Source organism: Marmota marmota, unplaced genomic scaffold (assembly GCF_001458135.2).
Source record: "Marmota marmota marmota unplaced genomic scaffold, marMar, whole genome shotgun sequence".
NCBI classification, from domain to species: Eukaryota; Metazoa; Chordata; class Mammalia; order Rodentia; family Sciuridae; genus Marmota; species Marmota marmota.
In genome coordinates this window covers 46,359,955-46,380,492 of record NW_026000005.1, presented here as the reverse complement: position 1 = coordinate 46,380,492, position 20,538 = coordinate 46,359,955, and the positions used below count along the sequence as shown (strand labels likewise).

General features: G+C 54.9%; 1 protein-coding gene across 2 annotated transcripts in view; it reads right to left on the bottom strand.

Annotated features, from left to right (window-relative positions):
- Positions 1 to 1,052: 1,052 nt before the first annotated feature.
- Positions 1,053 to 20,538, bottom strand: part of Armc9 (armadillo repeat containing 9) — a 130,316-nt gene continuing 110,830 nt past the window's right edge. The window contains exons 22-25 of one of the 2 annotated variants that reach the window (XM_015481536.2): positions 17,041 to 17,177; positions 11,528 to 11,657; positions 3,680 to 3,852; positions 1,053 to 2,506 (exon numbers count right to left, since the gene is read on the bottom strand). In XM_015481536.2, coding sequence (XP_015337022.2) covers positions 2,484 to 2,506; positions 3,680 to 3,852; positions 11,528 to 11,657; positions 17,041 to 17,177 — 463 coding nt within the window. In that variant the 3' untranslated portion in view covers positions 1,053 to 2,483. Of the gene's footprint in view, positions 2,507 to 3,679; positions 3,853 to 11,527; positions 11,658 to 17,040; positions 17,178 to 20,538 lie in introns of those variants that run through there. The other variant, XR_007349531.1, reaches the window with a different exon arrangement.

Sequence of the window (20,538 nt, the reverse complement as noted above, 5' to 3'; positions counted from 1 at the left end):
GCTGCAAAAAGGAGGGAGGAGGAAGAGGAGAAGCAAGAATAGAGGAGGAAGGGGAGGAAGGGGAGGAAGGGGAGGAGTACGGGGTAACCAGAGAGCTGGGCTTAGCTTCCAGGGCCAGAGGGGCCCACAGTTATTAGAGGTTCTAAGATTCTTCCCATGGCTTCCCTCGGTAGGTCTCATGGGCAAATCTCAGGAGTCATGTGATTGCTCTCGAGGTGATCTTTAAAGAACTCTCGGCTTATTTGTGTATTTGGTATTTTCCCCTGTAGATTGGGTTCATGTCCAAGCTCAGCTAACTCTGTGGAGCCAGCAGATAGCTGAACTATTTATGAACAGGTCCTCGGTATTTTAAAAAGCACATTTCCAGCCCGCAGCCTTGGAAGGCAGAGTGTGCCCGGGCGTGGCCCCCAGGCCGCGGTGAGAGGCCCAGTGGCTCTACTCCTTTCTCTTTAAAAGACTAGCTTTTCTTCTTCCCCAATGAGCAGACATTTGCCAGTGAGATTTCCGCTCATCTGTAGGCGAGGGAGAGACAGCTGGCTCAGCCCGGGGAGACACGGCTGAAAGACACGCCCCTGGGTGTCTGCGGCTCCCACACCAGGCGGGGAAAGGCCGTGCCAGGCGGCGCCTGAGGAATCCCAGGGGAGTGGACTGGTGGGCACGGGGAGCACCCTGGCTGCTGTTTATCTGTGACCACGGGGTGATTCCCTTCCGGGCCTCTGCTCCCCCCGCCCGCTTCTCAACCCTGGAGACCAGCACCTGATTGTAGTCCAGGCATCTGCAGGCCGAGCCAGGGGTTCAGAGGGCACCCGAGGCCCCGGGCTCCAGAGTGCAGGAGGACGCACGCACTTCCAGAGAGCTGAGATGCGGTGCTGGGCGGTGCGCACCAGAGTTCTAAGGTGCCTGCCCGAGCCGCAGCCAAGAATGCCCGAGAGTTCCAGGGTCCCGGCCCCAGATGGGCTTACGGGACTGTCAGGGGGAACCTGGTTCTTTCTTGCTCAAGGGACTTCTGCTGGCTTCTGCCTGCTCCTAAGCAGTCACAGGCCACTGAAAAACACAGGGATTGTCCTTTATTTCCAACCTGTGGGTCCCCTGAGATGTCTCCACTGAAGGCAGGAGACACCTGGGACATGGCCTGGACACTAACTTGCTTTCCCTCCCCACTGCCTTCTAAAACCTGATCAGTTTCATGATTTTACAGTGTGGGTAACACCCAGGGTACTGTGCTGTGCTGGCTCTGAGGGTGAATGTCCCTCCTCTGTCCTAAGACTTGGGCCTGATTTACCCTCAACAAGAACAGTGGTCACTGGTCATTTTGCTGGTGGAGGTGGTATGTTGTGGTCTTTTTAAAATCTTTTTTTTGTGTGTGTGTGCTGGGAATTGAACTCAGGGGTGCTTTACTACTGAGCTGTGTCCCCAGTCCTTTCATTTATTTATTCTCGTTGTGATCCTCCTGCCTCAGCCTCCTAAGCTGCTGGGATTACAGGTGTGTGCCACATGCCCGGCCTTATTCATGATCTTAATACAGGGAGGGAAACACGGGGCATTAAACTGGTCGGTTTTCTAAAGCTTTTAAAAACTGTGTGCAGCCAGGTGCAGTGTCACACGCCTGTCATCTGTGACTCAGGAGGGGAAGGCAGGCGGACTGCAAGGCGGAGGCCAGCCCGGGCAACTTAGCAAGACCCTTCCTCAAAGAAATGAAACGAAGTGAAAATAAATAGATAAAAAGGGCTGGGCTGGGGATATAGCTCAGTGGTGGCGCGCCCCTGAGTTCAATCCCTAGTACCACAAAAAATAAAATAAAAACCAAAAAACCAAGAACCCGGGTAGGAGCAGAGGGCTGCTCTGAAGCTGCCGGAGCATTCCACATTCTGTATCTCAGTTGAAGACCCAAACAGAGCCCCAGGCTGCTGCTGGGGCTGACACTGGCTTGAGAATGAGGTGCCTTAGGATGAGGACCTCCGCAGCCGGCCCCAGTGAGGACAGTGGCTTCCACAGGGCAGCCCTGGTCAGCAGTCTGCAGAGTCCCTCTGGCTGGCTGAGCTTTCGTGGGCTCAGCATCTCCTCGGGAGCCAGGGAGATGGCAGGGCTCCCAGGTTTGGTCTCGAATTCTGCCCAGCTGGTGCTGGGGAGCTGGGGATGCTGGCTGGACCTGGGCCCAAGGTCTCCCGAGGGCAAAGGCCACGGCTCTCCTCCTGTGAGTATGAAGGTGACCAGGAAATGTCCCCTTGCCGGGAGGGCAGTAGTAGGCTCCCCAGCCCTCCCCATGTGGCTCTCCTAGATGAGAAGGGCCCAGATGGTGGGCAGTCACGACCGGACTCCTGGCTGGCCTGGCGGGCAGGTCCCTCCCCAGCTCCCCAGTCGTTCAGTGTCTCGTTGTCAACTGTCTCTTCACATCTGTCACCTGCAGCTGCTGGCTGGCAGAGAACGGGAAGCTGGCTGGTCCTCAGGCAACGGGACAGTGACACCCAGGGAGAGAAGCATCCTCACTTCCTGTAGGACTGGCTGCCTGGGGAAGAAGGGCCAGAGCAAGATGCCAGCGCCAAGTGATGCCTGCACAGAACCCCTCTGTGCCACACAATCCCTCTTTCAACCCGCTCATGTCAAACAGAATGAGAACTTTCCCTCCCGGGTCCCGACTCCTGGCCAGGGCACGACTTGCTTGGCCACGGCCTCCCGCCACAGGAAGCAGGCCGCCTGGTGGGGCTGCCCGGTTGGGCTGCCGTGAGCTCTGCTGGGTCCACTTCCCAAGAGCTGTGCACACGGCTCAGGCTGCGCGAGAGGCATCTGGGTGTGTGGCCAGGGCAGCCATCAGCTGCTGGGGTGCTACTGATGTGATGTTATCACCCGCGCTCTTCTGACCTGGTGTGGCCTGGAAACTGGCAGGGTCAGAGGCCTGACCACTGTCCTCTAGCGGAGCTCTCCCTGGGTCTCCTGCAGCTGCCCTTGGGGCTGGGGGGAGGTAGCCTGGCCTGAACTGAGGCTTCGCCGAGTCTCCCCCAGGAACAGGGGCCCGTGGCCTTGCAGCCTGCAGGTCCTCAGGTGGCCACAATGCCCAGGTCTGGCCAGGGAGGGCTGGGGGCAGGCACAGAAGCGCCTGTCTCTGAGTGTGGCTTATTTCAGGCTGTTTGGGCTTCTATGTTTTGTTCTTCATTTTCCTCTGAAAAGGTCCAGCTTAGTTGGGGTGCAGAGGTGGTAGGGTGGGGAGTCAACTGGTTGAGGCTGGGAGGGTCGTCCTGACAGGGAGCAAAAGAGCAGCAAGGTAGGCCCCAGGACACAGTGGGGACCTGTGGACCCACCCACAACTGGCCCTCCTGGTGGCCCTGCTACCTGGCTTGTGAGGAGTCACCTGCTTCTCTTTAAAATTTTTTTTTAGTTCTACATGGACACAACATCTTTATTTTGTTTATTTATCTTTATGTGGTGCTGAGGATCAAACCCGGTGACTTACATCTGAGAGGCAAGTGCTCTGCCACTGAGTCACAACCTCAGCCCCTCACCTGCTTCTATTTGACTGTGTCCCCCACTGGGGCACAGCTGTTGGGCTGAGGCCTGCATGGGAGTCTCCCAGCACAACATAAGCCTCGTTCCAGGGCCAGCCTCCTTCGCCAGGACAGGCCAGGTTAACCCCGCATGGGGGTTGCTCACTCTGAGCTACTGGCCAGGGCCCAGGCTGACCTACTGTGCAGGCCCCTGGAGGAGGAAGCCGTGGAGCCAGGGCGGCTGGCCTTCTGGGGGCCACACGAGGAGAACTGGGGGGTCAGGGCTGATGCCTTTGCCTTGGGCGAGTTCAGCTCGAGGGTCTCTGGAGTGTCGGGGGTCCTTGGCTTGCAGGTGAAAGTCGATGCAAACTCCCTAGGGAAAAAAGTGCAGTTAGAGTCCCCGCTACTGAACCGCGGTTAGGAAGGGGGGAGGAGGGAGGCAGCTATACTGCTGAGCCCCAACAGGTGCCAGGAAGGCCCTGTCCTAGGCACGGCGTGGGGAGGGGGCACAGGACACCCACAGGCAAGAATCCCCGCCCTGTGGAGCTCACAGTCTAGGTGACAGGGAGATCATGAAAAGCAAACCCTAAAGGGGTGAAGGTGGGAAGGGGACAGAGCCTCCGAGAGATGGTGTGGGAAGGCATGTCAGCAGAACATGGTCCCCAAAGATGTCTGGGTCCCAAATCATGTTCAATTGCATGACAAAGAGGGCTCCTAAATTTGCAGGCTTGCTGGGGCTGCTAATTAGCCAGGTGTACAGGAGGGAGATTGTCTCGGCTTATCTAGGCAGGCCCAGGTGATCACAGGCTCCTCCCAGGAGAGAGAGGCAGGCGGCCCCGGACGATCAGGGAAGGAGATGGGCTGTGGAAGAAAGGCCCAGGGATGCACTGCCTTCAGAAAAACCTGGTCCTGGCCTATAGGAACTGACCGCCCAAGGTGGAAGGGGAGCTGAGAGACCAGAGGCAGAGAAATCCAGGAGTGCCCCAAATGCAGTGTGCTTGGGACCGGTGGCCAGAGTGTGTCTCCGTGGGCAGCAAGACAGAAGGATCCCACATCCCGAGGCAGTAGAAAGTGATTTGTATGCTGAATCACACAAAGGTGGGCCTTGACTCACCGGAATGTCCCTGTAAAACTATTAGCATGCCCAGTGTGAGGTCAGAAACAGTCGGGCATCTGTGGCTGCACAACATGCTTGGCTGACCATCTTAATGACTGTTTGTCAGAGAGGGCTTGGGATGCGTGTCAGGGTCACCTGGCAGGCCAGCGGCGGTTCTGACCAAGTTTTGACCAACATGGCTCCAGGTCAAGCTGAAGCCCTTTAGCACAGCTGCTGACTTTGAGGACGGAACAAGGGCCACAAGGAGGGCCAAGGAGTACAGGTGGCCTTTAGAAACAGGGGACAGCAATGAACAGGCTGTCCCCCAGAAAGGAATGTATCTATTAACACCCCTTGAATCTGGCCCAGTGACTTCTGCCCTACGGAGCTGGAAGTTAATACACTGGTGTCGTTGAGGTTTCTAAGTGTTGAAATCTGCTTCAGCAGCAGAAGGAAGCTAATTTTAGATGGGGTGGCCAGGAAAGGTCTTGCTGAAAACAAATGACAGTGAACCCTCAGTCCTGCGAGGCAGGCATCACACTTCATTTATAAGATGTACAAATTAAAGAGTCCATAGCAGGTAGCTGAGACCAGGGGGACCTTGAAGCCAGCACTTTCCAGGTGCCCACAGGATCTGGCCTGCTGCAGCAGCCTCGCCGGACATGGTGGCCCTGTGTGGGCACTGGCTCCCTCCTCCCGCCAGCAGTGAGATCTTGTGCTGTCTCCCAGCAGGGGTTGGATGTATGGTCTCTTGGCCCGTCTTGGGCTCTCACCTTGACTTTCTGAGTACCTGATGTGCTGATTTACTGACCATGTCTGTGAAGACTTGGAGCCCCCAGAAGTCCTTCAGGTGTGGTCACCACTCCATGAGCTTATGTGGGTGCCTCAGCGTGTGGGCGAGTCTACGCACAGAGGGCTGCTGAGCTGCTGAGGAGAGCCTTCCAGGCAGGACACAGAGGTGCTGGCAGGTTGCAGGGCTCCCACCCTGGGGGCAGGGGCAGGTGTGCAGTGCAGGCTGGGAGAGCGAGACCCAGAACTCCAGTGGGCATGCGCAGGAGCCAAGCTCCCTGGAGTGGCCAGTGACCCTCAGGGCGGCCCTTCCTCCCTCCAGCTGTGACTAGATGTGAGCAAGTTCCCTGACACTTGGGCAGCCTCAGTTTCTCTCCTTTAAGATGTCTATGTGGGCTGGGGATGTGGCTCAAGCGGTAGCGCGCTCGTCTGGCATGCGTGCTGCCCGGGTTCGATCCTCAGCACCACATACAAAGATGTTGTATCCGCCAAAAACTGAAAAATAAATATTGAAATTCTCATTCATTCTCTCTCTCTCTCTCTCTCTCTCTCTCTCTCTCTCAAAAAAAAAAAAAAAGATGTCTATGTGATGATTCAGTGATGCACCCTTGTCCCCAAGACAAGCGCTACATAAAATAAGGGTTACTGTTCTGGCAGCTTCTTTTTTTTTTTTTTTAATATTTATTCCTAAGTTTTAGGTGGACACAATATCTTTATTTTACATTTATGTGGTGCTGAGGATCGAACCCAGTGCCTCTAGCATGCTAGGCGAGTGCTCTACCATTGAGCCACAATCCCAGCCCTCTGGGAGCTTCTTTAGAGAAAACTGGAATTTCTATGGCATTTCTATATTTCTATATGCTTTTCTCTTTGTATTGAGGATATATCACTTTAATAAGTAGAAAAACAATACTGACAATATCTAAAAAGTCTCTAAGTTCAAATTAGGAAAAGACTGGCATAAAAATGGTCCCTACTTTAGGCCAGAAGCCTTCAGGCCAGATTCAGGAGGACGTGGAGGACATAACTCTACTGCATTTTTTAAAAATTGCAAAATTAAGTCGAGTGCAGTGGCACACACCCATAACCCCAGCTGCTCGAGTCAGGGGCTGAGGCAGGAGGATTTTGGGTTTGAAGCCAGTCTAGACAACTTAGTGAGACTTTGTCTCAAGTTAAATGAAAAGGGCTGGAGATGTGGCCCAGTGGCAGGGCACCCCTGGGTTCAACATTTAGTACAAAACCCCCCAACAAAACAGGAACAACTGAGACGCAAGTAAAAAATGACCTCTTCAGAACAGTGGCAACTATCACGGCAGTGGTAAGGGTGGGGCCGAACACTGGGTTACCTGGACACGTCCCCAGCTGTGGTCTTGGGATAGGGAGGCCAGCCCCGGCCATCCTGGGAGCCATCCAGCACTGGGGGTTCAGGCCCAGGAGGGCTGACTGGATTCACATATGGCACCTTAAAGCCCATGAGCAGTGACATCAGGCAGTGGAGTCAGGGGTTAGCTGAGGGGAGGCAGTGAGAAGCAAGACAGAAAAGGGCTCAGAACCTATAACCCCCCAGCCCCAGAGTGAGCAGGAAAGGGCACTGCCCTTTTGGAGAGCAACTTAGCAAGGTGTTGAAAGCCTTGAGGGGTTGGCTACTCTTACATTTCAACTTGGCTGGACCACAGTAGCCAGATATTGGGTCAAACATCATTCTGGATGTGTCCGTGAAATTGGTTTTTGGAGAAGATTAAGATTTAAGCTGGGTGTGCGGTGGTGAATGCCTGTGATCCCAGCTACTTGGGAGAATTAGGCAGAAGGATTGCAAATTCAAGGCCTGTCTGGACAACTTAGTGAGACTCTGCCTCAAAATGAATTTTTTTAACAAGGGCTGGGGATGTAGCTCAGTGACAGAGTGTTTGCCTAGATGTGAGAGGCCCTGGGTTCAATCCCCAGCACCACACGCACAACTAAAGCAAAATTAACTTTTTTTTTTTTTTTTTTTAGTTGTCAATGGACCTTTATTTTATTTATTTTTATGGGGTACTGAGGATCAAACCCAGAGCCTCACACATGCTAGGCAGGTGTTCTACCACTGAGCCACAACCCCAGCCCCCAAATTAACATTTCAGTGGTAGACTTCAAATAAAGTGGATCACCCTCCAGAATATGACTGGGCTTCATCTATTGAAGGGCTGATTAGAAAAAGATGTACCTTCCCAGAGTGGGAAGGAACTCAGCCAGCAGGCGGCCTTTGGGCTTGAATGGCACCTCTTCTCCTAATCTCTGGCCTGCTGGTCTACCCCGTCATATTTTTGGACTTACCCAGCCCCTCAGTAACATGAACCAATTCCTTCAAATTCATCTCTCCTCTGCACAGACTGTTCACACCTCAACAGCCACACTCCACTGCCCTGTGCCCTAGGACACAACCCCTGGCCGGCTCAGGGAGAGAGTATCCTCGGACTGGGACTCCCTCTGGCTGGCTCCTCCCAGTGGCATATGCCATAGCCCTCCTGCTGCAGGAGGTGGCCATGTTGACAAGGAGCTGGGCAACTGTCATCGACCTCTGCAGAGACGAGGGGAAGGACACTGTTGGCAGGATGGACTCCACGTCCCCACCCCAGCATGCTGAGGTAGCCAGAGCCAGGAAATAGCACTGGCCTGGCAGAGAAGGCCAGCAGGGCAGAGCGGGGAAAGTAGTTGGAAAGGAAGTCCGGGACGGTGACCACCTACGACAGAGAAGGCGTTTGCTGCAGGAACACACAGCACCCGGTGCCAGAAGTCAGTTTTGCTCTCTGTGTCAACCGGAAGGTGCCCTGGAGATAGCCGTCAGAGCTGTGGCCGCCTGCACGGGCAGCTCGTCAACAGGCACCTGTGCAGGAGGAGCAGTAATGGCCAGCAGACTTCTTCTGTGCTGGGGTCTGGAATGCTGCTGAGTCACACCAGGCCACTGAGCATCCCCGCAGAGTGTGGGGGCACCATCACCTGTGGGTGCACACAGACTGGGGCACTCAGGGCCCCACGTGGTCTCTGCTCCTGCCCTCCCTCATCCGGTTACAACAAAGCCAGAGTGTGGCCGAGCTGGGAGCCAACAGGAGTGGAAGAGAACACACAGGACGAAGGCAGAGGCCCCAAGCTCAGCAGCCGTGCCCAGGGCGTGCGGGAACAGGGCTGTCCTCCACCTGCCCGGGCTGCCTGCTTCCTAAGGGTGGTTCTCCAGCTGGATGGACTCTACCTGTCCCAAGCTGCCATACTTCCTTAGGGGACACAGGAGAGGGGAACAACATATACAAAAGTAAAGCTCTTTCTCCTTAAAAGTTTTGGATTTCAGCCGGGCGCAGTGGCACCAGCCTCAGCAACTTAAGAGGCCCTAAGCAACTCAGTGGGACCCTGTCTCAATAAATACAAAAATAGGGCTAGGGAGTGGCTCAGTGGTCATGCACCCTGAGTTCAATCCCTGGTACCAAAAATAAATAAATAAATAAATGAAGTTTTGGACTTCATTACTGACACTGATGAAGTTCAAGTGGTTGTCAAATGATCAAAAAGGAAGCAAGAATCACTTTAAGAGCCTTACGGATTTGCTGACAGGAATAAGGTGCTAAATGGAGACTGAATCAAAAAATGAAAAATGAAAAAAATTTCTTCAGAAAATATTTAGTGGGCCTTTGGAGAGTCCACAGCAATCAGACTCTCTCTGGTGTGGATATTTCAATGGGCTTGGATGTAGCCACCCTAATTTGTTGCAGTAAACCTTCTTATCTCCAAAGAACGTTGAACTCTACACCCCACCCCGTCAATACCTGTGTTTTCCTTTCCTCTACTCTTTTTAATAAAAGCCTCAGTCCTTCCTCAAAAAAAAAAAAAAAAAAAAGTTTGGATTTCAGATAGTTTTGGACTTAGGAACATTTGCATATGTATATGAGGTATCTTGGGGAGGACCTAAGTATAAACACAGACTTCATTCATGTTTATATATACACCTTATACACATAGCCTGAAGGCAATTTTATGTAGTTTTAAAAAGATATTTATGTGCAGGAAATAGTTTCCTGGTGTGGAATTTTCCACTTTTGGCATTAGTGCTCAAAACATTTCAGATTTTGGAGCTTTTCAAATTTTGGACTTTCTGATTACGGATTTCAACTTTCACGTCCTGTCTGAGGCAGGACAGAACCTTGGCGGTGTTTGCTTCAATCCCCACCTGGGCTTGGAGAGGAGAGCTCTGTCTGAGGCGTCCGCTCCCTCCCCTGTCCCCAGGTCATGTGGCAAATGCCTTCTGTCCAGCTGGGGCTGCTCTCTGGGAGTCACAGGGCTCCCTCGGGACCACACCAAGCTGTGGTGGGGGGACAAGAGGGAGTGGGAGAACAAGTCTTTCTCCCTTTTTCTCTGACCTGTGTTCTGACAGCCGGGTGTGGGAACACAGTCAACCGGTGTGTGACCACTGTCTTAGAGGACAGCGGAGCTGGCTGGGGGCAACGTGTCAAAGCAGTGAGCTCTGTGCCCGTGGCAGGGGATGGCGCTGCTGGGAGCCTGTGGCCTGGGGTGTAGCCTACTTGGGATCACGCAGGAGCAAGGGTGTCTAGCTGAGACCTGAGGGGGCCAAGAGGGGGTCAGGGTAGGCAGAGAGTGTTCCAGACAGTGTGGGGAGAGGGGATGGGACGCGCTCTCCTTTTCACCCTCTCCCTCCTCGTGCAGAGCCCCCTGGAGTCAGAGGACTGAACACGACGGTTTGACCACCAGGGACCTGTGCCCAGCGAAGCCTGGCCGGCCAGCCGGGAACCCTGCTGAGCGTCGTGAGGGGTTGCTTCCAGGAAGTGGGCCCTCAGGCGCCTGCCATCAGGGAAACAGTTATCCCCCAGCGTGAGCTTCATAAAGGAGGAAGGAAGGAGAAAGGACCCCAGGTCCGGAGCGCTGCTTTCTCTGACTGAGTCTCACAGGAGGATCTGCCTGGCCCTGGGCCTGGCCTGGAGGTCTCTCACTCTGAACCTCCTCCCCATTTCAAGAGGGGACCGAGGGCCAGAGAGCCCCTGACCTGGCAGACAAGCTCTCCTTCAGTCACTCAGACAGGGAAGGGGCCAGGTAGGGGGCCTGCAGCCACTGGCCCGGAGGTGGCCAGATGCTGGGACCCAGGCCCCCACCCCACCTCTGGCCTCTGGCTCATCCTGCCACCTTTTACAGCCTGTGCTCCTTAGGGGCTGACCCCTGTGGTACCTCCACCGTCTCCAGGAACGTGGATGAAGCAGGTGCTCCTGCCCGCCTCCTCCCCCTCCCCCTCTTTCTCTGACTTCCTCCACAGTGGGTGCAGGCTTTGGTCCTCCCACCCGCTCTGGATGGCAGTGTGCGGGGGCCTCTAGAGCTGGGGGGCTCCTGTTTCTGCAGACAGGGGAGGAGAGGGCTGGCTGGCTTCCTGGAGGGAGGTACAGTCACAGGGACCGGGCCCTGCTCCCTGCAGACACAGGATGGAAGCCTTCACGGAAGGCCTGGGCCGGCTGCCCATAACGTCCCTCGAGGCAGAGACTCTGAGGGTGTGTAGGCCACCATATGCGCTACCCCGTATTTTGGTGCCCAAGGATGAATTCTCCATCTTGAAGTCACTCTGCCTGCAGGGTGCCCGTGGCCAGGAGGACATGGAATGGGCAGCAGGCGACTGGGGCTTGGGACAGGCTGGTCTGAGACTGGGCCGCGCCCTCTCCCTGAGCAGGTTTCCTCAGATCAGCAAAGGGACAGGCGGGACCACCGGACGGCGCGCCTCTGCACCAGAGGAAGAGAAAACCATTTCCCCATTGGGCCTGTTCTGTCCTCGCCACCTTCTCCCCGCTGTGCCAGCGTCTTCAAAAGTGAAGAGCAAAGATAGGATGCCGCCCCCACGTCGCCCCGAATCACACGTCCCCGGAACAGTTTCGCCCATGGTTCCTGAAACTGGTCTCTGGGGCGTGTCCAAGAGGGTTGCCCCTTGGCACTGACGTGGCCTAGGGTCACCAGGCATGGTGGCGGCATCCCATGGGTGCCCCGTCTCTGTTTCAGGACCTGGAGAAAGCTCCCTGGCTCTCGTTGTCTGAGGCCAGGCCAGGGGAGCCTCCCCAGGCCTGGTGGGCGCTGTCTGTCCTGGGTCCTCCTCCAGGAGCCAGGTGTCTGATGAGACCAGGCCCATGACACCCCATGCCCCTACCTGACGGGCTCTCTGCTGCCAGGGTCCTGGGACACATCCTTCAGCCAGCTGTGGGCCACTGTGGGGAATAGGGGAGGCTCCTCCTGAGGTCCAGCGGGCAGCTGCCCTCCTGCACCGTCATCCGTGGCTGCTGGGGAGGAGATGAGAGTTCAGTCACACCTGCCCTGGCCTCTCTGCGGTGCTCTTTCCTGGCTGGGCTGCAAAGCCACGGCGAGCGCACCCCCAGGCCAGGCCCTCAGCTCCCAGAGCCAGAGATGGGACACCTGGGAATTTGGGTCAGAGGGGCGCAGCACAGAAGGCTCCCTGGTTCTTCCCCCCCCCCCCAGGGGAAAGCTGTCGAACACAGAGTTGTTTCCCCGGGTCCCCACCGCATGGCTCCCCGAGGAGCTCCGAAGCACATTTGCTTCTCTGAAACTCAAGTGTAACTGGCCTCCTGTGTTTTGATGCTCTAAACCTGGCAATCCCAGAGGTGGACACTCCTTACCACCCTCCTCGAGGTGCATGGGTGCCAGCAAGGGCCCAGGTCCAGGGTCCTGGCCACCAGGCCACCTAGGAGACCTGCACGGGGAGCAGATGGAGAAGTCCGGTGCTGCAGGGCCTGACCTGGACCCTCATGGAGGACGCTGTTTGCTCTTTGTGCAGCAGGGAAGGAAGTCCTAACACAGAACACTGTGTTTGGGACAAAGTGCTGTCAGAACAGTAGCAGGCACAGTTCCTTGCCCCTTTGACAAAAAGTCACTCCCCGGTTGGTGCAGGGTCGAGCTACGTGGCAGTTTCTGGACTCTTGGTGTCTTGACTTCCAGAAGTTGGTATGTTTGTGCCACCTCTGGCCCATGCTGACCGTCGTATGTAAACTGGCACACGCCCACTATGAGAGCTATTTTTGCTGCGCAATAAAGCAGACGCTGTTCTCTGAAACCATCTGGGGGGGGGGTTTCTCCGCGTCCTCCAGCTCCCCACAGTCGATGCTGGAGGGATAAGCCCCCAGAAACCCTGGGGTTGGGCCTGTTTCTATATTTCACCCACCATGTACCCCTTCTTCCCCAGCCCCACCCCTCTTCTCTTTAAGTCCTACAGCCAAAGGGGTCCTGTCACTTTGGAATGACCCTGTGACAGGGTCTGAATTCGTAGTTAGTTGTGTCTCCTTTTTTTTTCTTCGTCAGTACTGAAGATCGAACACAGGGCTTTTTACCACCAAGATACATTCCCAGCTCTTTGTATTTCTTATTTCAAAATTTTGAGACGGGATCTCACTAAGTTGCTAAGGCTGACCTCTAACGTGTGATCCTCCTGCCTCAGCCTCCCAAGTCGCCAAGATGACAGGCATGTGCCACTGCACCAGGGATCCCTGCTCCTTAATCCAAGTTCCTTTTGGCTCTTCCATTTAGAAAACACCTCAGCTCTATCCTGAGCATAAAGGAATCTTCCCTGCAGGTTTCCTTGAACCTAGAGCAAGGTCTTTGGCTTCCAGATAATTTTATTTTGACTTAAAAAACAAAAAACTCACTTCTGCCAGGCATAATCCTGTAATCCTGGCCACTCGGGAGGTTAAGGCAGGAGGATCAAGTTGGAGGCCAGCCTCAGCAATTTAGCCAGACATTCAGCAACTTAGAGAGACCTTGTCTCAAAATAAAATTTAAAAATAAATAAAAGGGCTGGAGGTGTAGCTTAGTGGTAGAGCATCTGTGAGTTTGCTCCCTGGTACCTCAGGGGAAAATCATTCCTGATATGGAGCCTGACGGGTGGCTTTATTTCAGTCCACTCTGAAGTTTCTACCTGGAACTAGAGTCTCTGTCTGGAACTAGCATTTCCAGCTTCTCGGATCCCATCTTCGTGGGCCCACTCCTTGGCATGGGCGCTCTGCTCAGGGCACTCAGGATAAAGCCCAGGAGACAAAGCCCGAGCAGGACAGGTGCTTCTTGAGCAGGACTGCACTTGAGGGCTGGGTGCACGGGGCTTCCCGAGCACTCCGCCAGCTGTGGAGGCCGGTGGCGCCCAGTCCCCTGGGCCAGCTGGGCCAGCAGCTCCGGGTGAGGAGCAGCCCTGTGCTCCTCTGGGCCCCCGGAGGCCTCCTTGGCTCAATCCCCTTCCTGCACTCACCCTGCCACATGCCACCCTGTGGACACTGGGGTTCCACCAAAGAGAAACGGACCCATGGACAGAGCAGGAGCCAGGAGGAGGGCACTCGGGGAGCGGGGCACACGGGGAGGGGCACCAGGGTTCCCAGGACAGAATCCAGATATTCATGGTAAGTCCCGGGAGATGGGAAAGAACATTCCTCAGGCCACTGGCTTGTACAATTCCAAGCCGATTCCCTGGTTTTTCCCTTGGGAATGATTTCCTTTGGGCCCTCTATGAGGCTGAGCCCTTTGCTTAAAAGGAAAGGTCCATCTTGGCCCGAGTGGAACCAGTCAAGCCTCCTGCAGGGCCCACCCGCTGTGCTGAAGGGCTGCTCCTCCACCTGGCGTCGGGGGTCCTACAGAACAACTCCACGTGCAGACCCTGGAGGGATCCCGGAGGCTCTGTAGATGGGGCCTGCTTCCCAGCGCAGCGGGGACACCTGGGGGAGTAGCCACGCGGGCTAGCTGTGTCTGGGGACAAGATAGGTGAGAGCCAGATGTGGGAGGAAGGGCTGGAGAACAGGCCTGTGTGGAGAAGCGTTCAGAGGACGTCAGCTCAGGAGGACGGACCCTGCCGCCCTGCCCTGCCATCAGCCATGGCACCTTGTCCAGGAGCCCAGACACGGCCTCACTCCTGGCTCAGCACAGCCTCACGGGCACACACACCGAGGCCGGTTGCCATCCCTCCCTCAGGCCAAGGCTGGTGACAGCAGCAAGAGATGAGGACAGGAGACCAACAGAACAACTGGCCTCAGTCCTTGGGCATAGAGGAAGGGCGAGTGTACCCCAGGGACAGAGCCACCGCCTGGAGGGACAGCCTGGAGGTGGGCTGCTCCAGGGGAGGACTTCCGCCGAGTGGAGGGTTTGTAAGGAGAACCCGGGTGCAGGCCTAGGTCAGGAGCAGGCTCGGCAGGCCCAGGAGAGAGAAGGGAACATTCCCGGTCCCAGGCCGGGGACAGACAGGGCTGAGGCTGAGTGTCACGGGGCCCACGGAAGTGGAAGAGCTGGTGGGCTGGGGGCAGGCTGGGCGCTGGCTGGGTGCCCACCAGACTGGGCAAATAGGGACAGGCGCAAGGAGGGGCACGGGGAAGACGGACTCAGCATCCTGCCGGCTGCTCCTGCCAGAAGGCTTTGGGGAGATCAGCTGCTCCCTCCTCAGGCCCAGACTCTGGGAACTGCATGTGACCTCAGGGCTGCGTCCCCTGGTGGGTGCCCACCATGTTCATGGGAGGAATTAGGATCTGTCAGGGCCCCATCTTTGTCAGGGCTGAAATCAACTACAGTTGAAAATAACAGTATTGTCAACGTCGTGGCACCAGCAAAAGCCACACTCAAGACATTTCTGTGCATGACGTGCTCACAGGCCTCCACCCTCAGGTGGCAGCACAGTAAATCTCTCCAAAAGAACCAACCAGGGCCTGCGGTGAGACCCTGGGCAGAGCAACTGCCTGGCACGCATGAGGCCCTGAATTTGATCCCCTGCACTGCAAAACAAAAATGAAACCATCATATTTATAATTAAGACTCAGAGGGAGCCGGGGTGGTCCTGAGAAGCTGTCACCCTGAATGAAGCACACAGGCTTCCCGAGGTCCAGGCCTGCGGAGCTGGAAAGCACTTTCAACTCCACGGCATTCGATCAAACTGGCCAACATCCTAAGATGACCTAAGACCTCCACCCTGGCAGCAGAGGCCTCTGGGTGAATCACTGAGCTGATTCCTTTATGAAGGCGCGTTAACAGTCACAACTGAAAACACAACGTAACTGACGCTCTAGGTCGGAGGACTTTAGAAACTGCTCATAATCAAGAGCCTCTGCCGGGCACGGTGTGCACACCTGTGACCCCAGCTACCGGGGAGGCTGAGGCAGGAGGATCGAAAGGCCAGCCTGGGCAACTTATCAAGACCTTGTCTCAAACTGTAAGAAGGGCTGGAGTGTAGCTCAGTGGTACAGCCCTTGTCTAGCATGCGAGAGGCCCTGGGTTCAATCCCCAGTACTGGAAAAAAAAAAAAAAAAGAGAGAGAAACCAAGAAATCAATCCCTCAAAGTCCCTCCAAATGGCCCTGCTATCTTCGGCCTCACAAACCAGCCTGTCACCCTGGTCAGAGCCTCTGAGTCCAGCTCTGAGCAGATCCTCCAAGTCCTCAGATGTTCCTCATCCCGGGCTCTGACCCGCTCCTCTGTTGTTTTCCTATTTGAATGGAAATTAGAGTCTTATCTGGACTGCCCACAATCTTTTTAATTTCCTCTCGAAAATTAAAAAAAAATACTTTGTACATTTCTCATTCAAAATACTTATTTTTTTGGCATCCAAAAAATACTCTTGTCCCCCCATCAGTCTCTGGTTAACCCAACTGGAGGCTTCGAAGCCCATTTGGATCCCAGGGTTGTTTGGCTGCCGGGTGCCTTGACTCGGCGCAGCTTCCCGAACACGGCGGCCCATCTGGGCACCAGAATCTGAGGCACCGAGACCTTGGCCATGGATCTACGTTGCTACGGTTTGAATGTGGGTTGAGTGGGTCACCCAAGGGTTCACAGGCTGGAAGCTCAGTCCCCCGTGTGGTAATGTGGAGGTGGTGGGCCCACGAGAGGTGGGGTCTAGGGCAAGGTCAGGGGGTACTACCCTGACCTGAGGGTTTAAAGTAGTTCTCATGGGATCCACTTAATTCCACCTGGAGTGGGTTTTAAAAAGAGCAAGACTGGGCTGGGGATGTGGCTCAAGCGGTAGCGCGCTCGCCTGGCATGCGTGCGGCCCGGGTTCGATCCTCAGCACCACATACAAACAAAGATGTTGTGCCTGCCGAAAACTAAAAAAAAAAATAAATAAATATTTAAAAAAAAAAAAAAAAAAAAAAAGAGCAAGACTGGCCCTTCCCAGCCTCTGCTTCCTGTCTTGCCATATGATCTCTCCCTCTTGAGTGCCCCACCATGATGTCACCTACCATGTTGACCCAGCCACCAGGGCCCCACCCGAGGCTGAACCAATGGGGCCACCTGATCTTGGACTTTCAGCCTCCCAAACTTAGTTAAGTAGACCTCTCCTAACGTGTCCAGCCTCAGGTGTCCTGTTATAGCAGCGGGAGTTGGTTAAGGCAGACAAGCGTTCTGAGATCCTGACTCCAAAGTCTCAACATGAAACCTCAGTTCCACGGCTCCTCCAGGAGCCTCCAGATGTGGGTGACAGATACTATACTCCAGGAAGGGGGGCTGGAGGATCAGCCGCCTCAGGGCTGGCTGTGTGATCCCAGGTCCCCAGCCTGCAGGCCCTGGGGCTGTGGCTGAGGTCAGAGGGCTTTCCAGGAGCAGGCCTGCACCTGCGACTCCCACTGTTGCTTCATTGGGATTCTAGATGTCACCAGGCCCAGAACTGCCCTGCAAGCAGCGGTGTTCTTACATGAAGAAGTTGTGTGGCACTCAGGGACATCAGGCTTGGCCTCCTTGCAGATGGCCAGGTGAGCAGTGAACAGGGCCTGCAGGCTGCCATTTCTGGCCTGTTGGCCACTCTGCGGAGAAACCAGATGCTCTTCCATCCTGCAGAAAAACATGAATAAAAGCAATAAATACAGATAGCTGGGGGGCACTGGCTGCTGGCCACCTGTAGCATCATAAACAAATCCAGGTGGTGGCTGTGCCTGAAATTCTTTTGTCACATTGATATTTTTAAAACCCTTCTGAGGGTGTTGGCAGAAACCAGGAAGTCCTGTGCAGAGTGACCTTACCTCGCTCCTGTTGGCCCTGCTGGGAGTTGCTAGTGCTACAAGGTGTGGTACGTTTCTAACACGTAAATGTCTTATGGCTTTGGGTGACACAGGCCCGTGACAGTTCAACCAAAGAGCTTAAGGCACAAATCTGTTTCTTCTCCAAGGACACAGCAGATGCAGGAAAGAATGAACCCAGTTAGAGAAGCAATGACCGCTGTCACGTCAGCCGAGAGCAGCGGCAGGCAAGAGCAGAACCGGGTGCAGCCTGTTTCCTTCCACCACCACCTGAACGACGCGGCAGGGTGGCCCCTGAGCTGACGTCCGCACCCAGAGCGGTGGAGATGGCTGTCTGCTCCGCCAGACGTGCGTCACGGGCACCTCACTGCGCCAGGCCCAGTCAGTAAGAGGCGCAGGCTGGACTGAGCTCTCAGAGGGCAGGCTCCTGGTGGCCCTCCACGGGCCCCAGGAGGGCTCTCCACGTGCCTCAGTATCAGAGCACGTGCTCCACCAAGGAGGAGACCGAAGCCACCACTCAACAAGGGCCTGGTGGGGACACTTGGTGACAAGCCTGTGCCTGCCCAGGGCTGGACTCTGGAGTGGCTTTCTTAGATGTCCAGTCTTTAAGGCTAGACTCGAGAGCGACACAAGGAGACACAGCAGCAGCCCAAGGGGTGGGGAAGGCTGCTCTGCTGTGTCCAACTCAGAACTGGGGATTCCTGGGGTCCATAAGGGGAACGTCATCTAGCAGGGGGAACACTGAGCCAGGTGACACAGAAAGATTTAAGGCACCACAAGAAAAATGTTGGCTGCCTCTCCCCCCGAAAGGCCTTATAAGATGGCAGTGGGGTGAGGGGTCCCCTGGGGAGCTTCGAGGCTGGGATGGTGTTGGTGAAGACCCTACAGCCCCGGCCAGGGCAGGCAGACTTGGTCCTCAGCACCTATAAGGCCACCCCGGTCACGGTCCTGGGAGAAGTGCCTGGAGCCCCTGGGGCTGGGGGGGACTATGGCTCAGGGGGAGGCCAGAGTCGGGCAGAGAGCGGGGCTGGAGCGAAGGGCCAGGCCTCAGATCCACTGTCCCCAGGTATCCACGCCATTCCCTGAGGCAGGGGGCGCAGAGATGGCCATGTTGCTCTAGGAAATGCTGAATGGGCGTGCTGGGGACACAGATAGCAAGCCCAGGCTGGATCTGGGCGGCATCGGTGTGTGGTGGGTATCGGGGAACAGGCAGGAGGGAGTGAAGGCCTCTGGAGGAGGGGGTGAGAGGCAGAGGGCCAGCCCGCAGGGCAGGGGGCAGTGGCCACTGTGAGAGCACATGGGGCCCGGAGGATCCCCAGGTGGGGGACTATTGGGTCACCTGGCGGCAATTCCTTGCAGACGTCACTGTTCCAATTCCCAGGGCTGTGAACAGGGAAGGGTCAGGACAAACCAGAGAAGGCCTGAGGGTGAGGGAAGTGGCCACTGAAGCACGTTGACAGGTCTAAGCAACAAGTAGGAGGGAGCAGGAAGCAGAGCCCAAGAGGCATTGGGGGGTTAGGCCTGCTGGGGCACTCCAGCACCAGGAGGCCAGGCTGAGGCCGGGCCGAGGGAGGCAGAGAGCCAGCACAGCATGGGCCAAAGTGCCAGTGTTTACTTACAACCTCTGCTCTTGATAAAAAGTGCTCATCATGAACCATCAGATCAGCAGGTGTAACGTGCAGAATGCCCTGGCATCCCCACGCCTAAACACACTGCTTAACATTTGGTATACAGTCAATCTTCTTAAAAAAATGCAAACTAAGTTGGGAGCCATGGTGCATGACTGTAATCCCAGGCACTCAGGAGGCTGAGGCAGGAGGATCCCAAGTTCCAGGCCAGCTTGGGGAACTTAGTGAGATGCTGACTCAAAATAAAATTTAGAAAGGGCAGGGGATGTGGCTCAGTGGTAGAGTGCTTGCCTAGCATGTGTGAGGCCCTGGGCTCCATTCTCAGTACTGAAACAAAACAAAACAAAAACAAAAAAAAGCAAATACATACAGAATACTAAGCTGGGATCACTATAAATGGCCCGCATGACTATTTCACCTCTTTTCCATTCAGCAACATATTGTGAGTCTCTTCATTTCTCATACTGTCTTGTCTGGATATAATTTGCATAATCAACCTCCTATTTTGGCGTGTAGATTATTTCTGATTTTCTAAGTCATACTTCAATAAACACCATTGTTTATCCTTATGAACTTCTGATTACTTCTCAGCATCAAATTAGAGAAGTGGAATATTCCTAAAACACTAATGTCTTGATATTATCAGATCGAAGATTCCAGATCTACCCCCACTCCTGACAACACTGAGTTACCTGGGGGTGCTGGTTGGACCCTCACACAGACTTCCTGGAGGTGAGTTGGAGACACGGAGAAGCTAAGAATCCTGCCCCCAGCACTCTGAGGCCCTCCTGGGTCTCCCACACACTAGACTCTCCATCTCCTTCCTTACCGCGCGGTGTGCCGTGTGTGCCTCTGAGGGCAGAAATCCCATCTCATTTGTCTTTGTGTCTCCAGCACTGAGCACCCCGTCCACCAGAGGTGACGAAGATGTTTGTTGAATCAATCAGATGGAGGGAGCTGGGGACCGCCACGACTTAGTTACAGGCAGGGCCATTGATTAGAAGGTGCTCTCATGACTGGGCAGGTGCACCCCAGCCAAACACCTCCATGGGACGATGCTCCGTGGGGAAGCACATTGCTCACAGGCTAAAGTCGGCACTTAGTAATTCCACATATTTACAGGGCACAAGCAGACAGTGAAATGAGCCCAACAGGGAAGTTGGCAGATCACCTCATTCTAAGGATAAAGAAGCACATTCAAAGTCTGCAACCTTCTTCCAAATAGTTTGGCCCCCCAAAAAATATTTTAAAAAGTATAGGTGTGTAAATTATGTATCACACACAGAGAAAGCAAGCAAGGAAGCCAGCATTTATGAACTGAAAGTTCTTTACCGTAATATTCTTTCAACTTGTCTATAGGTTAAGAAATACTGGTTATATGTTGGAGAGAGAAAAGGGCGCAATTAGTTTGCATATCAGTAATTAAAAATAAAAACCTAGAAATAGAAGCACATGGTGACTAATTTTGAAATCTAATCAGACAGATCTCAGAGCACTGATTTGGCATAGGCTTTGACATATTCACAGGGCAAACCCCAGACGGGCAAT